The sequence below is a fragment of the Alligator mississippiensis genome, chromosome 11 (genome assembly GCF_030867095.1).
Source record: "Alligator mississippiensis isolate rAllMis1 chromosome 11, rAllMis1, whole genome shotgun sequence".
Classification (NCBI taxonomy): Eukaryota; Metazoa; Chordata; order Crocodylia; family Alligatoridae; genus Alligator; species Alligator mississippiensis.
Genome location: NC_081834.1, coordinates 38,774,349 through 38,791,896, shown reverse-complemented (window position 1 = coordinate 38,791,896; position 17,548 = coordinate 38,774,349). Strand labels below are relative to the sequence as shown.

Genomic DNA, 17,548 nt, shown 5'->3' with positions numbered 1-17,548 from the left:
TCCCAAAATACTCCTATTCTAAGAGTATATATTAAACTTACTTTCTCAACTGAAATTTGTTGTCCGTGAAGTTCTGTGCGATGAAGGTGTGCAATACACCTAGCCACTTCAGTACTAGAAGACATGGTTACAATACCATAACATTTTGCTCCAGGGCTTCGTGCATTTGTGACCACCTTTGCACTAAGGACCTAAATAGACGAAAGTTTGACAAAAGAGGAGGGAGAGCTGAATGTTTTTAATGAAATTGGTCAAATGGGCTTATCTCTACTCTTGGGAAAACTGAAGGGCTGAAAACTTTACCAGCTCCCAGATCACACAAGGTATTTCTGGTGAAACCAGATCTGATACAAATTTAACAACACTTAAAAATACAGAGCCCACAAAATAGAAGATTGAAAGCTAGGACCATTCAATTTAGATGGAGTCTGTTGCGTGGATCCAAGTTAGCAACAATCAACACATGCCGTCAAATACCACTTACATTTTCAAGTTATTTGGCCCCACTGGTCAGTTCTAACATGGCTCTGGAACCCAAAGGTTTAAGACCACTGTTTCCACTCATCCTCTTTCATAATACTGCCAATTTGAGTTGCCAGCAACAACTGAAGATCCCAGATCTGGTAGCAAGCAAAAGATAAGCCCTGCTATATGCCATAAGTGACCCCACACAGAGATGGGAACCTCTTCAAGAGTCAGTTAATATCAGGCAGGGAGTGCCTTTATAGAGAAACAGCCATTAAGTAAGGTACCACTCCCTGCTTTAGGAAGTCCAACTTGCAATGAAGTACTGAGGTATGTTTCCTTGATTTGGCGCACACCGATGCAGCAGTGAGAAACCTCTGCAACAGGTGCAGGAAACAAAGGTTTTCAACTAACATACAAAATTATTCATTAGAGTATCTTCCTGTCCCATTTAAGATGTCAATTTACAACTCTCTTATTTCCAGTTTAGACTGTATATGAATCCCAACCCCCTGCACGCCCCACAAAAGCATGTAAATAGAAGATAGAACCTGAAGCTTTAACATCTGTATCTAAACATGAACACTTTGGAACTTTAACATCTGAGAAAATATGGGAGACATAGGATTGTGGGTTAAAACACGTCAGCTAGGTGTTTGTTAGAATAAATCCAGTATTTCTAAATTACTTCCCTGCCCAACCAACTAGACCCCTGCACAGAGTAGTGGAAAATATGGAAGAGTTTTGGTGAAGCTGGGCTGTAAGAGGAGACATTGTAGTTTAGGTACCAATCCAGTCCTGTGTGTGTTACTACCTCCTTGCTATTTTACTTCAGGTGCTCCAGTAAGAAAATATTTCCTCACCACCATAATGCTACTGTATGGGTTGGGAAGAAGGGGGCAGGCACAACCATCTTGACTGAAACTCTTAATTATCAACTTGATTACATTATGCTCAAGTCATCTCAGATCTTATACTGCTTAAGATAACTATATCTTAACCAAAATTTGTGATGTTAAAAAAGTTGCTTCAGGTTTTTCAGTGCAAGTAATACCTTTCCATATTTGCCAAAGAGATTTTTCAAGTCAGCAGCTTTTGTGTTAGAGGAGAGACCGCTAACCCACAGGTTTCTAGTTGAGCTTCCACTGCTACCGCTCACACTGCTTGCACTTCCTGAAACAAGGTGTCATAAGAGTGCAGTTACTGAAGATGTGGTCAACCATTACCACAAACATGCAACAATTCAGACTTTAAATTATTTAATGACCTCCCTGCCTTAGTCTGACCTGTTGTATAAAATACACACTATAAAATTTCATCCAGAAACCAGGCTTAATATAAGGGTAACTTTTACCTGAAAGGCAGAAAAATGAGACTCCAATAATCCCAGCCCAAAACATTAGAAGTGTGTTTCTAATGTGAAGGTGTTGCTTCAGCCTTGGCCATTGCCTTTTGTTACACCTCCCTCTGATAGATCAAAAAGCACCCCGAATACCTATTATTTTCTTCCCATTGAGGCATTCTTGCAACAACAATAAAAATCAAACTGCCTCGTAATCTTTACCTGGCTACTCTTACGTTCCCCTCCCTGCTTGGTACATTAATTTTGTGAGAGCCTTGCACTCTGGGCTCACAAAACTATGCAAAGAAACAGTTGTTCCCAGAATCTCTCAGAGTTGTCCCTTTCTTGGACTACTAATCCAAAATCCAGGGCCTTAAATATAGCCAAGTTCAAAATGCAGTTTTGTTGCCTGCCTGCATGCCTATAAATAGGCCGCAACCTTTCAAACACAATTATAAGTTCTTGACTCGACATCTTATCAAAGGAAGCTGCATTAATAAAAGCAATTTTATCCCCAACTGAAAACAGGACAGAACAACACCAAGATAGAAAATTTGTTGTCAACCTTGACTTGTAACCCTTGCTTGCTCTTTTTCTAAAAAACATCCTCTTCCTCTCCCTAAGTATCAAGGTCAAACTGACTCATCTGTAATTCCCCAGATCATCCTCCTCCTTGTTTTTCAGGAGAGCACTATATTTGCCCTTTTAAATTATCCAGGACCTCACCAACCTCCAGAAGTTCTCAAATTGAATAGCCACCAAACTTTAACCTTCTCCATATCCTTTATAACTAGATTGTTTTCTTCAATCTGTAAGGGATCTACAGTTTCTTTGGTCTTCTTCTTGACATACTTGTTGTATCCCTTTTTATTACTTTATGTCCCTTGCCAGTTGCATCTTATATTGTGCCCTGGCCTTCCTAATGTTGTTACATATGGAATAATACATTACCAGAGCAGCCAACTTGCGGCAAGGGGCTCAGTCAGCCACTTACTGTGTCATGTGGCAGTTTGAGAAAAGGAGCAAAAAAAGCAGAGCAGAAAATTGGGAAATGGCACAGGGAAGGAAACAAGAAATATGGCAGTAGATTGGGTAAGGGAAGGGGATCAGAGTGGTAGTCAGGGAGTGTGCAGGGCTAATTTCCAGCCTGATTGCCAGAAAGGTTGCCCCACCCCCACTGATGTTATATAAGTGTATTACATATTAAATATTATATTGAATAAGGAATGTGTAGAGCACTTTTTACATTATGCTGGAATGTTATTACTAACTCTACAAAGTTATTTTAAAATGTGAGCCCAAGATGACCAAGACAAAATAGACTTACTGCATCTTAGTCAAGTGATTTCCTTTTTATTTTTTGATTTATCCATGTATGAGACAGGCTACTGATAGGAGGTGGTGAAATCCGTCCTTGGAAAGTTTTTAAAGCAGCCTGGACAAATACTTGGTTTAGTTGGGGATGATCTTGCCTTGAGCAGGAAGTTAGACTAGATGACTTCCCAAGGTTTTTTCCAACCCTACTTTTCTGCTAACCATGAATATACAGATACAGTATTCTAAGAAAGCAATAAGTTTATGTTCAAAGATGCTTTTCTCCATTACAAAATTATCCACACACGTTAGTTTTCTAAAGAATTTGGGGAGAATGGTAGTAAAAAAGGGTTAAGTAGCATGAGTATTTAAAATAAAAGCTCTTCACGTTAGAGACTGGTTCAGTTGGTTGTTATAATAGGCTCGTCTGCTGCACTTTATTAGAAAAATATTTCTTATATCAGAAATAGCAATAGCAAACATTTTCTAGGGTATACCAATACTCAAGAACTTAGGTTCTGTTAAATATACAACAAGCAAATACTTATACTATTTCCACTGACATACATATTTGAAAAGTTATTTATATCTTCTTTTTTAATATCATTAAAGTTTCTACACAAATACTTAAAAGTTTTTCTTCTTAATTTATATAATGCATCAAGACAGATTTCTGACTAATTCAGAAGTGTACATTTCAAAAAAAATTAAACCACCAGAATCAGACATAATTGCCATTCTTTCTTACAAAAGCATGAAGTAGGCAGATGCCTTCTAAGAATTACCTCAGGACAGTGGCTCTCAATCTTTCTCTATATAGTCTAAAGGCATCTTTGATAAAATGCCAGCTCTTAGTTTGCATTTGTTATTTGTTTGTAGAAAAAGTTATTTTGTTGTGAAGAATTCATACATCAACAGGTCAGAACCTCTAGGCTTAATCTTATAAATAATGTTTGTACATTTAGTGCTAAAATTGAGTGGTGCCCCACAACACCTTTGAAAGGATCTCTAGGTACCCTAGTTAAGAATTACTGGTTTAGGACTAACTGTTGACCTGTAAAGAGCCTGGATACAAAAAAAATCCCCATCACGTAAGGACCAGTTTATCCTTACTATTAGTGACTTTGACCAAATGAAATCAGTTATTTAAGCTGTTACTTCATGGAGATGTTCTCTAATAAAATAACCATTTTGTCACCTCAAACTAAATTCCAACTATCGCTCAGCAAAAGGGACTAAACAGCATTTTATGTACTGCAATGACCAGCCTTGAAAAATTAAGGACGTTACCTTTATCATCCTTGGATGTTGTCTTGCTTTCTTTACTTTCCTTAGCAGAGCTAGAGAGGCAAATCATCAAAAGAAAATTGAAAATACAGCATTTGGTAAAACACTGCATTTTATACTATTACTAATAGACAAATTAACATTTCAAAAGAGGGCTGGACTGGGTTTGAACAAGTGATTCCCTTATGGATTCTTGCACTGATTTTCCCCAAGATGCCTGAAGATCTAGATTTTCTGACAATTCTATTCAGAGGACATATGGCAATCTTCTCCAGATTTCAGGACGGGGACTTGACTTCATTTTGTGTTCTTAGAACCGATAGCTGTTCATTACCATCATCACAAGGACATTAAAAAAAACAAAACCAAAAAAACCAACTTTTCAATTTGAAAAATAAATAAACGCCGACAATTCGACAACGCAATCAGTAGGACATAGCGTCTATACGAAGATCTTGAATTTTAAAAAGTAACTTATGGCGGTCAAAAAAAAAAAAAAATCTATTAGGCAGGAGCATAAGGTACTAATTATAAGATTCTTGCAGCTACCCCCTTAATGTAGAGTGATCTTATTGAATGCTGGTACTCAGTATCGTAAAGAACTGACATAGAAAAACAAACCTCTTTGCTTGACCAGAGGCCCCAGTAGACGAGGGACCTTTCTTCACTGTATCCTTTTCTTTATCTCCAGATTCTGCTTTCTTCGAACCTTCTCTGGCTTCCTTCTTGACAGGATCACCCTTCACGCAGTCTTCCTTCTTACCATCTTTATGGTTCTCAGTCATCTCATAGTCCTTGCTTTCTTTCTCCAGGCTCTGTGAAGTGATGTCCTGCCCATCTTTTGGCTTACTTGCTTCAGAATCTGTAATTTTCACATTTTTACCTGTTTCTAGGAGGTCATCACCATCAAAATCCAGAGTGATGGCATCTTCAGCCTGGATTGTAACCGATATGTTATCATCCTCAGCTTCTTTCACAGACGTGTTAGCTTCCATCTCTTCATGAGCCGTGTGATCAGCCTCAGCTAGGCTTTCTTCTGAAGGAAGAGGTTTAGATACTTCTTGTGTACCATCACCAGAACCTGCTTTATCTAAGAGGATTTAACAGGAATAAATATGGCAAAACAAGAAGTTTAAACAATTTCATATGCATAAGCTAGAATAGGACCTAGAAAATACAAAGCCAGTTATTAGCACTGATGGAAGGTTAGAAAAAACACATGGTGTATTAACATTTATATATATCCTTTACCCGGGATCACTTATTCTTCATGGCAAATTACAGTTTCTAGAGACAAATACCAACAAACACTAGGAGTCAAAGCGGTTCCATCCTGGAGATACTTTCTATGAAGAATGGTATCCTTTTTCCAACTTAGAAGCTGTGCCATAGAAGACAAACTTCTTTCAGATGATGCAGATCCTCGTAGTTTGACTAAATCAATCTTTGAAGATTCCTGGTTGCAAGTCTTCTAGCCTTCCCAAATCCTTGAGAATTACAGTCTTGGAGAAGGTAAATTAGGCTTCAGTGTAATTTCATTGTAGTCCTTCTGTCTTCCTTTCTATGCAATTGCTTGGCTGTCAAGATAGGTGTCCAAGTCTGCTGCAGAAATTGAAGCATGAACATGAAACTAGAGTTCGTAGCAAAACTGCTTTCAGTCTTCATCCATTTTGCAGATGTTTCCATATTCATTCCCAGTCCCAGAGTTCTCATGTCCCGTGATCTTGCATTCACATGGAACAGATGAGTCAGCTATCAGGCCCTTTGCAATCAAGGAGTCCGTAGTTTTATCCTGTAATTTCAATACTGTATTTATTCCCTCTTGTGTAAAGTGACTGGGCTCCATGTTCTTTCTAGTCCACAAAATGTAGCATCCTTTGACTTCTCTCCAGAAAGTCTATCTGGTTGATCAGACATGTTAAAGTTGTTCTGTACTTTCGTTAAGTAGCATAGCTTAAAAAAAGCCTGGTGTTTAGACTCCTCCATGTATTTCTGAAAGCCTGCTTTACCATCCTTTGCATAGCTTGGAATTTCCAAGTGGCAGTGAGTCAAGATGATGATGGTCCATAATTTGTAGAGTTTTAAGGTCAGGAGAGTAGTGTAACCAATAGTCAAGCACCATCAGTTACTGCAGTGCAAGGTGTTTTGAACAAGAGACTTACCATATATTTAAAATAAGAGGCCTTGAGTATTTAGTTTGGGCATTTTGTTCAGTTAAATAAAAACAAACCCACAGCATATCCATATTATTCATCCACCACAGTAACTGATATGTGCTATAAATCAGCTCTGAAGAGAAAGATAAACCCATTGATAGAATGGATTCAAGTCCTGAACTTAGAGACAACTGATGCTTAGTACTGAAAACAAATCTAATATTAGTCAACAGGCTGAAATGTACACGTTGAGTTCCTTATTCTACTTTTTTTAAAAACCCTCTTAACTCTACTAAACTTCAAAACATACCTCTCTCACTTTCTTCTTCTTCACCATCCTGTAAGAGAGGGAAGTCAAATAAGCATTTTTTTTGCTTTTAAAACTAAGTTCAAGCACAAGAGTCAAGACTATCATCTCTACAGGAATCCATATTTAGGCACAAGCATTAAACTAAAACTTAACTAGACGTTGGTCTTCGTGCACAGTTTATACCAATGGTAATAAAGGTGAGTCTAAACTCCTTATGAAATTCAAGCAGCTGTGCATAGACACTACTATTTTCCATTTGAGAAGTCCCTGTTTATGAGATTGCAACTGATTGCAATATGCCAATTTCTAACATTTTTAGCCATACTGTACTGTGTTCTATATACTAATATCTGTGAAACCTCATGAACCATGAGGCCATATTACTTCTTATTCTGTTGCACTGTTTCATAAAAGCCAGGCAGCAGTTAACTACTGCTAGTTCTGAAGTACAAGAGACAAGACAAAACTAGATAATTATATAATGCTCGAAGCAAGGGAAAACTAATATAACACATTCTTCAACGTATCTACTTATTTAGGTGAAAGTTAACTTGGAGAATGAAAAGACATCACTTTTTCACTACTGAAATAATACTCCCAGAAAGATATACAAAATACTTTTATATTAGAATGTCTTCACACGTGCCAGAACCCATTGGATCAATTTCAGCACTTGAAGTATTCTTTTAAAACAATAAATGGAAAAATCATTTCCAAAACATTGTTTTTAACATTCTAAATATCAAAATGAAGTTCCTAACTGAAAAAAGCAAATTTTAATACTTGACAGCTATGGTGATAGCAAACACAAAGGATCCTTTAAGGAGATACTCCGAAATATTTGCTGGTCAGTTAGCCAAGCTTATATGTTGAGTGCCTTCCTTCAAGGCAGGGGTTTTCGATGTTTTTGGATCAGCGTACCCCAGGCAGACAGACGCGGTGTGGGAGGGGCGGAGTGGGGGGTGGCACGTGGCTGAATGCAGAGTGGCAGCAGCTGTCACGTGTGAGCTTCCCCCACGTCCAGGTGGCACCTGCGCGGCAGTGCAGGATAGCACATGGTAGCACTCTGTCCCTGCCCACCTGTGCATACCTCCTCAGACCTTCTCACATGTACCCCTGGTTAACAACCCCTGTTCCAAGGTATAGATCACTTCCTGTTGAAAAGCCTTAACTAGTCAAGGTCATGCAGCCTGGAACCTGGGAAGCTTTAAACAGCAACTGTTTCCAGTCACCTAAAGCTCAAAGCCTAAAAACTGATTTCAGAAAGGTCACTTTAGATCAGCCTTTGCTTTGGTTTCCAAATCCATAAATGTAGGAAGAACAGTTCAGAACTTACATGGGTAGTTGGAAATGTATCATCTTCTGTTTCTTGACCTTCAATTTCCTAAATTGAAAAGAAAAAAAAAAGGACTTGCTAAATAGCAACAAACACTTACAAAAACCAAAATCTCAAAATGTTCAGCTAACACAAACAAGCGTTTCAGTTCACAAAGCACACGCTCTCAATTAAGGATGGACATTGTCAAGTAGTCCTCGTGGCTTATGCTTAGAAGGCTAGTGGGCTGCTTTTGCTGGCACCATTGATGAAGTTAAGGATGCACCAAAAAGGTACTGGGGGAAGAGGTGAAAAAGAACCCCACATCTCTAGGAACAGACTTTAAGGGTTTTGGCAGAAATCTGTCAACTAGTGCCACCTTCATTTCAATAAAATAGTCATTTCAATACTATTCAGAGACAAGTTAAGAGCAGAAAGGACCAAGCACTCTCTTTGAGGGAACTGGACAGGACAACCTAAGAAAGAAACCAGTTTAGCTTTCCAGGTAGTTTTAGACAGCAGACAATGGAAAGATGACTTTTTCTGATGCAAGTTCGTACAGTTTAACAAGTGTGGCAAGGTACCTGGCTTTCAGAGTCTCTCTCTGCATCTTCTGTTGTCTCTGCCTGTTCAGAGTCATGATCTCTCTCCTTTTCGGGAGGAGGCAGCTGTTTAGAATTCAAGTTCTCTTCATTTTCACCAGCTTCTTCAAAGTCCTTAAGTTCATCATTTCCATCTTGATCACTTGCATCTTGAGCCTCCAATTCATTTTCCTTTCAATGTGAACAAGATCTGGTATAACTAGAAATATTAGCTAGATTTTTCTTCCAATAAAATGTAGAGCGACTGCTTCTTCAGAAGGGTTATCACATCTAAACTTTCAACATCGATTGTTTATGTTGGTCATTCCTAGAGTTTCCACTTTGAAGCCCACTTTATATTCTCTTGTAGAAAGTTATGCATCAAGATAAAAAATATCGAGCCACATACTTCCATGTGCTTTGAATTCAATGAGCAAGCGTCCTGTAGACTTGTAAATACCTGAACAACGTTTTCAGATTTCCATCTAAGTTAGCTTTTGACAAATGGAGCTTTTCAACTAAGACTTAACTCCATTTACCCAATTAGAACAGACCAGTACATATTTTCCAAAATTTACTTTTACCTTAACAGAGGAATCATCTTCAACTGAAGCATCACCACATAGTTCATCAGCTTCCTGTTTTCTACCTAAAAAGACAGGATAAGCTAATGACGAGAGTTTAAGTCTAAGGATATAGGAAGTGCCTTCATATGCATTAGTAGATGTGATGGGAATTGTAGCTGTTCTGTATAAAGAAACAGCTCACCTTACTCGCTCATCCTGGTATAAATTCCACAACTTCTAAATGTTTTAAGATTGACCTCAAAGACTATTATAAAAATGAAGTTATACAAGCTACTACCACCAAACCGGCAAATATGGTACTTCTAGCATTGCCGCCTTTCTTTCAATAATTGTTTTTTTGGCTGCTATTCTCTAAATAATATTTGACTAAGAATTATCCTTACGTGTCTATTAACAAGGACATTAAGCATTACAGTTTAGAATTAAGACTTCAGCAAGGAGACACACCCATAACAACATGATCACTTAAATTTTCACTTAATTAAGAAGTTAAGCATACATTTCCTGTTCAATTTAGCACCCTCCCTTCCAATTATGGGCAAGTGTCACTAGGTAATGCAATTCCCTCTTCCCCAACAATAGACCCACACCTGAACTGCAGTAGTGGTGAAGCAGGCACATTTGCCTTGATATTTCACTATGTCAACTCTGACTCTTTTGCAGTATCCTACACGCAAGGCAATTTCTGAATATTTTGAAGCTTGCAAGCTTCCTGAAGCTAGAAGACAGAAAAAAAGGGCAGATGAAGACTCTCTCCATTTGTTACACGAGAATCTAGTTGTCTTTATTTATGCTTTATTCAAAAAGCATTACAGAATTCTTAATCAGCATTTTATTGACTGTTCATGTTCAGAATGGTACTTGCCTCTAGGTAAATATTTCACAACAGAAAGGAGTTTCATGAATATAGCAATATGGGTAAAGTGTCCCTTATTCAGTTTGATAAATCCATTATTAGATCAATTCACAAGTTCTTTTTTAAATCTGTTGCCCAAACTTTTAACTGTCTTAAACAAAATGTAATTTGTGTGTTTAGAATGCAATACCACATTTATTAGCAAGTTATAAAAATGGCAAATTAAGTCAGATTCTTGACTCTAAGGTCTCAATTATGTGGTTTTGCAAACAAAAGATTCTTTCCACTCCACAAACTATTCTGATCTTGGAAAACCCTAGATTAATCCATAAGTCTTCAGAATTCCACTATTTTCTGCCTTGTCTCTATTTATATCATTCCAACAGCATGGTAGGATCTATATCAAAGTATGTATGAAGGCAGAATGCAAGACAGAGCAACATGATCACACAGTGACTTGGACATATCCGTCAGAATTCAAATTTGCTTCTTTCAAAAGTCATTTCTCTAATTTAATGTTTTGTTGCCTTCGTACAACTTCTCCATGTTCTACAGTAGATCCTTAAGCTCCTTCTGAACCCACATCCAGTCACCCACAGCTGGTTATAAGCAAAGGCACCCAATGCCAAGGCTTTTAATAGAGGCGTTGTTTCATTAAAGAATGTTCAGTCTCTAGCCTTTTCACAGTAAAGTCTAATTCAACTGCTTGTTGTGTTCAGAAAAGGAGATTAAGTAGAAACATCTCCTGGGGAGTTGACATAAGACCCCCTCAAACTGAGGATTACATTCAGCAATGGCATCTTGGAAACTCAATTTTCTTAAAAGTAGCCTCATCATACAGATAACACAATAAAAAACTTCCATATTTTTGTTTGAGGGGATGGCTCAGATCAGACCCAAGGACATCTGTTTGAATGTTAAAGTCTCTCTTAATATTAAATCCACCAAAACAAAATATTGCAGTAAGGTAAGCCCATGCTTATTCCTCGATGTAACAGATATTCAGCAGCATGAGAAAGGATCCTCAGAGACTGGTTTGAAGATGAGGACTGAGAGCCAAAAAAAAGGATAAAGTATCAATATGGCCAACTCAACTTTTTGATTCAGACGACTCAGATCCAGAATTACTACTTAAAAGCATCAATGCAGTCTTTCCAATGCTGGTGCAGTAGAGCTTCCAGCTGTTGGCAAGGCATCTTGACAAGACACAGGCCTTCACATACAGAAAAGGAAGCGTTTGGTAGCATTCAGTGTTGCTATAGACTTTATTACATTAATGCTGGCCACTCGCAGATGAATCAAGAAGTGATTTGTATGCTATGCCTGCATTGTTAAGACCCCCATCACATGTTTTTCAGACAACACAGGAAACAAAGTGCATAATACCACTGTCATTTAAAGGGACACAAAGTTGTGCTTTGCATGTCTGTCAATCTGTAACGTTGCAGTCAAAGAACATCTTCCAATCCAAGCTATCATGCTGGTAATACATGATTTTGTTTCCTACATGCTAGTCATCTATTCAAAGGCACTTGAGACACCTCAGCCAAAGACTGAATATCTGACCTAGAGCAAACAATACAGCACTGTCTGGAAGGCAACATATCAATTACAGTTTAGAATAGTCTGACTGCTTTGGATGCTATACTTAACCAACATATCTATTGGTCACAACTGCCAGAAAGTTGTAACCTGCTCTATCTGTATGAACCTGCCTAAGCTGCATCACTCCTAGCTTGGACTGGCCAAAAAGATCAGAACGTTTCTAAACTAGCAAAAAAACTACACCATCATACAAGTTTATCTTCCATCTAATTTACATACTCCGGAAAGCTATTTGATTCTTCCTTGTTTGCTGTCTTTTAAACAAGTCATAATTCGCTGGTGAATGGGCTCTTTGGTCTGCATCTTGATAAAAAGGATAGGATTGGGAGGGGGGGTTGATTTAATCAATAAAAGATTCCAGCCAAATCCTTACCTCCAAAGAAAACAACATGTGGAAGGGGTTAATACACAAACATTTGGGCAAATATCCCATACTTTCTTGCATATAAAGACATACCCATGACTATAATATTCACCTTGGTTTTGAAAGGCAGAATGAAGGGGGTCAGAGGAACAGTCTCCTTTGGCACTTCAGAAGTGACTAGTTACTATATTGTTTTAATTAAGAGGTGCATGCTTCAGACATCAAAATGTCTACAATGGTTTTTCAAGTAGAATAACATCCCTCCCAATACTAAATCAGTTTCAAGTTTCACTTCAATGAGATAGTTGAAGAGGCACTTGGTAAGGAGTTGATAAAGGACACGTGAAAAGTGATTTATAGCAATTTGATTTTTTACAATTTTGGGAAACAAACAAACAAACAAACAAACACACTTTAGTTTTCACATTCTAATATTATAAAAGCCTAAGTCTATCCATCTGTCTTGCTTTATTCACACTCTGATTGGCTGTCTTGAGGCAGGCAGGCGGGTGGGGAAACGACTCAGGCCTCTGTCTCTGCCCTCCAGATCATTCTTGACAGGCAATTGGCTAGTATCAGAATAAAAAGTCAACTCATAAGTGTAGAGCTCTCTGTAGTAGTTTCAGAAATGGCGCTCTACATGACAACAGTTTCAAAAAAGCAAGCTTGCTCATTTTCTTCTTCAAATGGTAAAAAAAGCTTTATTATTTTTACATTTCTAGTTAAAAGCTCAAGTTAATTCAGTCCATAACTTAACTTAGATTATGGACAATATAGTTTCTGTGGTGCCTTGAAATGTGCGCTAGCTAATAAATAACTTTTATACTAGGAATGGGCAACCTATAGCCCACACACAGTTTCTGGCCCAGACAATTTGGAAGTTAAATTATCCTCAACCAACAGCAGGCAAATAGCTCAAGAGAATCTCTCAAGTAACAAGCTGATTAACCATAAGCCTTCCTCACTGAATCTAAGCTTACATGAACAGCCTTGGTAGTTAGCCAATAATCAGAACAGAATGGGAGCGTTCATGAGAGCAGACCAAAAATGACTACTTGATTCAGAATGAACTTTGAAGAGTTCACCTTTGTTTCCTCATTGCAACTGCCAGACACAAAGCAGATCATAGCAGCTAACAAGATCAGAATTGTTTCCTCGTTGGTACTTTTAAACCATGTTAATCATAATAGAAATTTGACTGAAAGGGGGGGAAGAATGAGCATGAACATTCTATTTAAACATTATCCTTGTAAACTAAAGACTTGGACTGCATTTCAGATTAAACCAAGTCATTTACGTAGTAGAGAGCAAATTAAGTTGTATGTTAATGCTAAACCAGCACTTCTCAATCCATGGATTGCAAGAATATATGAAAGGGTCACAGACGAACTTTAAAAATGGATCAACCGAACTTAAAAAATGGATTATCCTTTAAAGGAGAAAAATGTGGGGAACCATGGCTTTTCCCTTGCAGGCTGGAAGAGTTCTAGCCTGCAAGGGGCTGCTTGGGCCCCCCTCATTCCCCACACACTGGGCAGCTGGGGCCTAGGGGTAGGGGGTCAGGAGTTGAGACTGGGTTGAGATTAGCCACTGATGTTTACAAATGGGTCCTGGTACAAAAAATGTTGACAGCCATGGTGCTAGATGGACCATTTGTCATTTAAATTAAGACAAAAACTTACAAAATCATATTGCAATGTTAGAAGCAGGGAACATCCAGTAAAATGATTAGATAGCAGGTTTAAACATGCATGAAAGGGAACCTCCTTTTAAAATTAACCTATGGAACACTTTGACATAGGATGGAGAAGCTGATAATTTAGACCAAGTTCAAAAAAAAAGGACCAGCCAAATTTATGGAGGAAAACTTCATGAACTTTGGTATTGAACATGAAAGTTCAGGGTGAGGCTTCAAAATTGGGACTTTTAAGCCTCCGAATGCTATAAGGCAGTGGTTCCCAAACTCTTGCGCACCACCAATTTAAAACGATACAGCCTTAAGTAGCACCAGCAATTTTTTGTCATATAAAGTAACTATAATAAATCTGTTAACGCGTACCGAGAGGTTGTCTGTGTAGCACTAATGGTACCTGTACCACAGATTGGGAGCCGCTGCCGTAAGGGGAGAGGGACAGGCAATGGCCCAGTCTGGACAGGCCTTGCATAAATACTCCTTCCCCTCATCATCTACTTTCTACTGCTGAGAAACAGGTTTGTTCGTTATGCAGGCACAATGAGCTATGGGCATATGGCCACCAGGAAACTACAAGCCCGCCCCCCACCACTCTGCTGGGACTTTCCATCTTCTATGTCAAACTTTTGCTTTGCCATGAAGGGGGCTAAACAGCCTGGTTTTAGAATGGAACCAATTTTTCTTAACTACTGGAATGCTGTACAAACTTGGTTGAGGGTGTCTTATATTCCAACACTCCCACCAGTACAGACTCTGCCTACAGCAAGAATTTTGCAGAACTGCTCTTGTGTTCACACAGCAAGTCATCTATCAGTCTTTTAAAGCCTGTCACATAGTTCAGGAGTAATGCTGGAATACTACTCCAAATCAACACTCCAGTCTAATCACCTAGATTCATGCAGCGTTTCAAAAAAGACACTCACTTGGGAGTCTTCATTCCTCATTTTTCATCAGTTACCACAAAGGATAAAAAAAAAAGCTCATGGGAAAAGGGACAGCACACCTTTTACTCAATCCATTTTCAATGTTCCAGGCAATGCTTTCTCAATCCAGACAGACCTGATCAGAGGAAGTGGAGAGACCTGGCAATTTCACAGGTATGAAGAGTCACTATAAAGGCAGTTATTGGGTTTATGTTCAGAAACCTCTTTCAGTAAGCCTCTGAAAAAAAAGTTTATAGTTGCTTGTTGAACTAAGAAGCAGCTTCAGTCTCCCCACCTCCTTAACTATTCTGAGGATTCTACACCACACTACCCCCAATCTAATGGAACCAATTCCCTCAACACTCCCAAGCCTCTCCTGTTCATATCTTCCCCACCCCAACAGCAGCAGCATGAAGATTAGTGGTGTGGCCAACCTGTGGCACAGGAAGCCTCCATGCACAGCATGAGGCAGACCAAGGAGTTCTGAATAAGTCTCTTGCATAGCCCCTTGGGGCAGCAAATCAGGCAGGAACACATGACATGGAGCAGAAAGCAGAGCAGAGCGGGCAAGGGAAGAAGTGCTTGGAGAGGGTGCAGGGCTAACTTGCAGCACGCCTGCCAAAAATATTGGCCCCCAAGGGGCTATGCAAGAGACTTATTCAGAACTCTGGACAGCAGTGAGACAGCTAGAAAACTGGTTACCTTCACTTTGGGTATGTTAAAAGAAAAGAAAAAAACCCCAAACAAACAGTTCAGCAGCAGCAAAAGCCCTGGAACATTCTGACTGCAGATAATTTGGAAGATAATGCTGCTTTTGTTAATAATAGATGAAATGATGTGTCTATACGTGCATATGTATATACATGCATAAAATGTGGATAGAGATGTAGATTTTAAAAGGACAGCTTGCTTCTGAAAGACAGGCACAGGACATCTCCTGCAAGGGACTTCCAACAGAAAGTTAACATCTGAACTTTAGGTGTCTGTATTCTCAGATTTTTGGGGAAACAACAAGGTTTGACAGACTATTTCACGAGAGAGGAGAAAAATAGAAAGAAAGCAGAAAGGAGACCAAGTTAAATCCATGTAAACAACAGTCCAAGTGACAGGAAGTTCACCAACTGTAGATGCACCAGTCTCTTTCTCCTTTCAACACTAAAAATTGTTTTCACTGGCTCTGTGACAACTAAGATCTGTTGGATCATTTATGTCTAAAATTATTTCCTGCAGTTATTCATCTAAAGAAAGGGAACTTGTATCATATGTGACCAAGTGTATGCCAACGCAAGCTAGGCTTGTGCTTATAATTTTACTAGCCTCAAATCTAAGCAAGGAGAACCTGAAAACAATTCAGAATACTGAATGATCACTGTTGTTAACGAACAATTATTCATTGGACTCAGTGAGTAGTACCCACTTACGATCAGTTTCCTCAAGTTTGCAAAGCATGTGCCTGACCATAAAACCTTAAATCTCAATTAAGACAGCATAGTGTCTTTTTGAAAGGGAGAATCAGTGCACAGGTCACATGCAAACCTACATTTTAACTCTACTAGAAAGCTAGAAACAGCATCTTAACTTGAATCTTTTGACTTCTTGACCCTTACAGCAATATCACTGGAAGGTAGAACTGTTGCTAGGAAAGTATTATAGTAGGACTACCTAGGAATAAGCTTCTCAGAATCTGGAGAGTGAAGGAAAAGTAGAAAAAGGAGAGAGAAAAATCCCTGCCATAGCAGCAAAAAGAACAACTCAGGCTGCATTTTGTATGACCAGCAGACAGCAAGCAGAGATCAGCAAAAGAGTTTTTTGGGTTTTTTTTAAAGCTTCTGTACAGTTTTGTTAACAACAACAAAAACCCAAAACAAAACAAACAAAAAAAACCCCAACACAACTCTCCCCTACCTTAAGGGGAACAATTTGGTTTCACTTCCTTGTGTAATTTTCATATACTTTCCCCCACTTCTCAAAGTGAAAACAGCACAAATTAAATGATGCTGATTATACAAGCCTGTTTCTGTACTAGATCAGTTTTCATTCAAGATGATCAATTATTTTCAAAATGGTATTAGTCACCTCCCTCACACTGTACTGTTTCTGTTTTCAAGCTGAAAGGCAGTTTTAAAGCAGAAGCTGTTCGTTTTCAGAACAACTAGCCAGCACCTGTATTTGTAGGAGGCTGCCCCATGCATAGCGTGCGAGCTATTGGGCCCCAAATAGGCATTCCTCGAGCATCAGCAGGGGAGGAGGGGAAACAGCCTTCCCTAAACGCTCTTGCAGAAAAAAAGAACAAAATTCACTGCTGCACAGCAAACAAGAGAGTCCAGCCACCATCACAAGCCCTTCACGATCTGGGCTCGGGACTGTCAGACCAGCGACCTTTCTACATGTGACCAGGTCACCTTTAACCCGATCAACACAACATCAATGCCCGAGGAATGAAACGGAGCGTCACAGTACGAATACGAGAAGCACAGGAAGGTTTTAACCTTTGCCTTTGGTTGGTTTCTTGGTGGGCGTGTCAGTGGAAACGGTTATTTCGATGTTCTCTGGATCTCCTCCTTCTTCTTCGATAGCCTGCATAAGACACCACGAGTTAGGATGGATGCTTTACCCGGTTTCAACCCCAGGTCCAGGCTTTACACCAAGGATGAAGCCATCCCAGTCATTTGCCCTCTTTAAGGGCGCAGACAAGTGGGGCGGGGTGGGCTGCACTGCACGGGCACCCGAGGGGAGCAGGGGCGGGGAGC

General features: G+C 39.1%; 1 protein-coding gene across 2 annotated transcripts in view; it reads right to left on the bottom strand.

The window, feature by feature from the left end:
- SLTM (SAFB like transcription modulator) overlaps positions 1–17,548 on the bottom strand; it is a 30,473-nt gene that overhangs the window by 12,463 nt on the left and 462 nt on the right. The window contains exons 2-10 of one of the 2 annotated variants that reach the window (XM_014599892.3): positions 17,288–17,375; positions 9,355–9,419; positions 8,774–8,962; positions 8,211–8,258; positions 6,875–6,902; positions 5,030–5,498; positions 4,412–4,461; positions 1,520–1,638; positions 42–191 (exon numbers count right to left, since the gene is read on the bottom strand). In XM_014599892.3, the coding sequence (XP_014455378.2) occupies positions 42–191; positions 1,520–1,638; positions 4,412–4,461; positions 5,030–5,498; positions 6,875–6,902; positions 8,211–8,258; positions 8,774–8,962; positions 9,355–9,419; positions 17,288–17,375 (1,206 nt within the window). The remainder of the gene's footprint in view (positions 1–41; positions 192–1,519; positions 1,639–4,411; positions 4,462–5,029; positions 5,499–6,874; positions 6,903–8,210; positions 8,259–8,773; positions 8,963–9,354; positions 9,420–17,287; positions 17,376–17,548) is intronic. The other variant, XM_019477718.2, reaches the window with a different exon arrangement.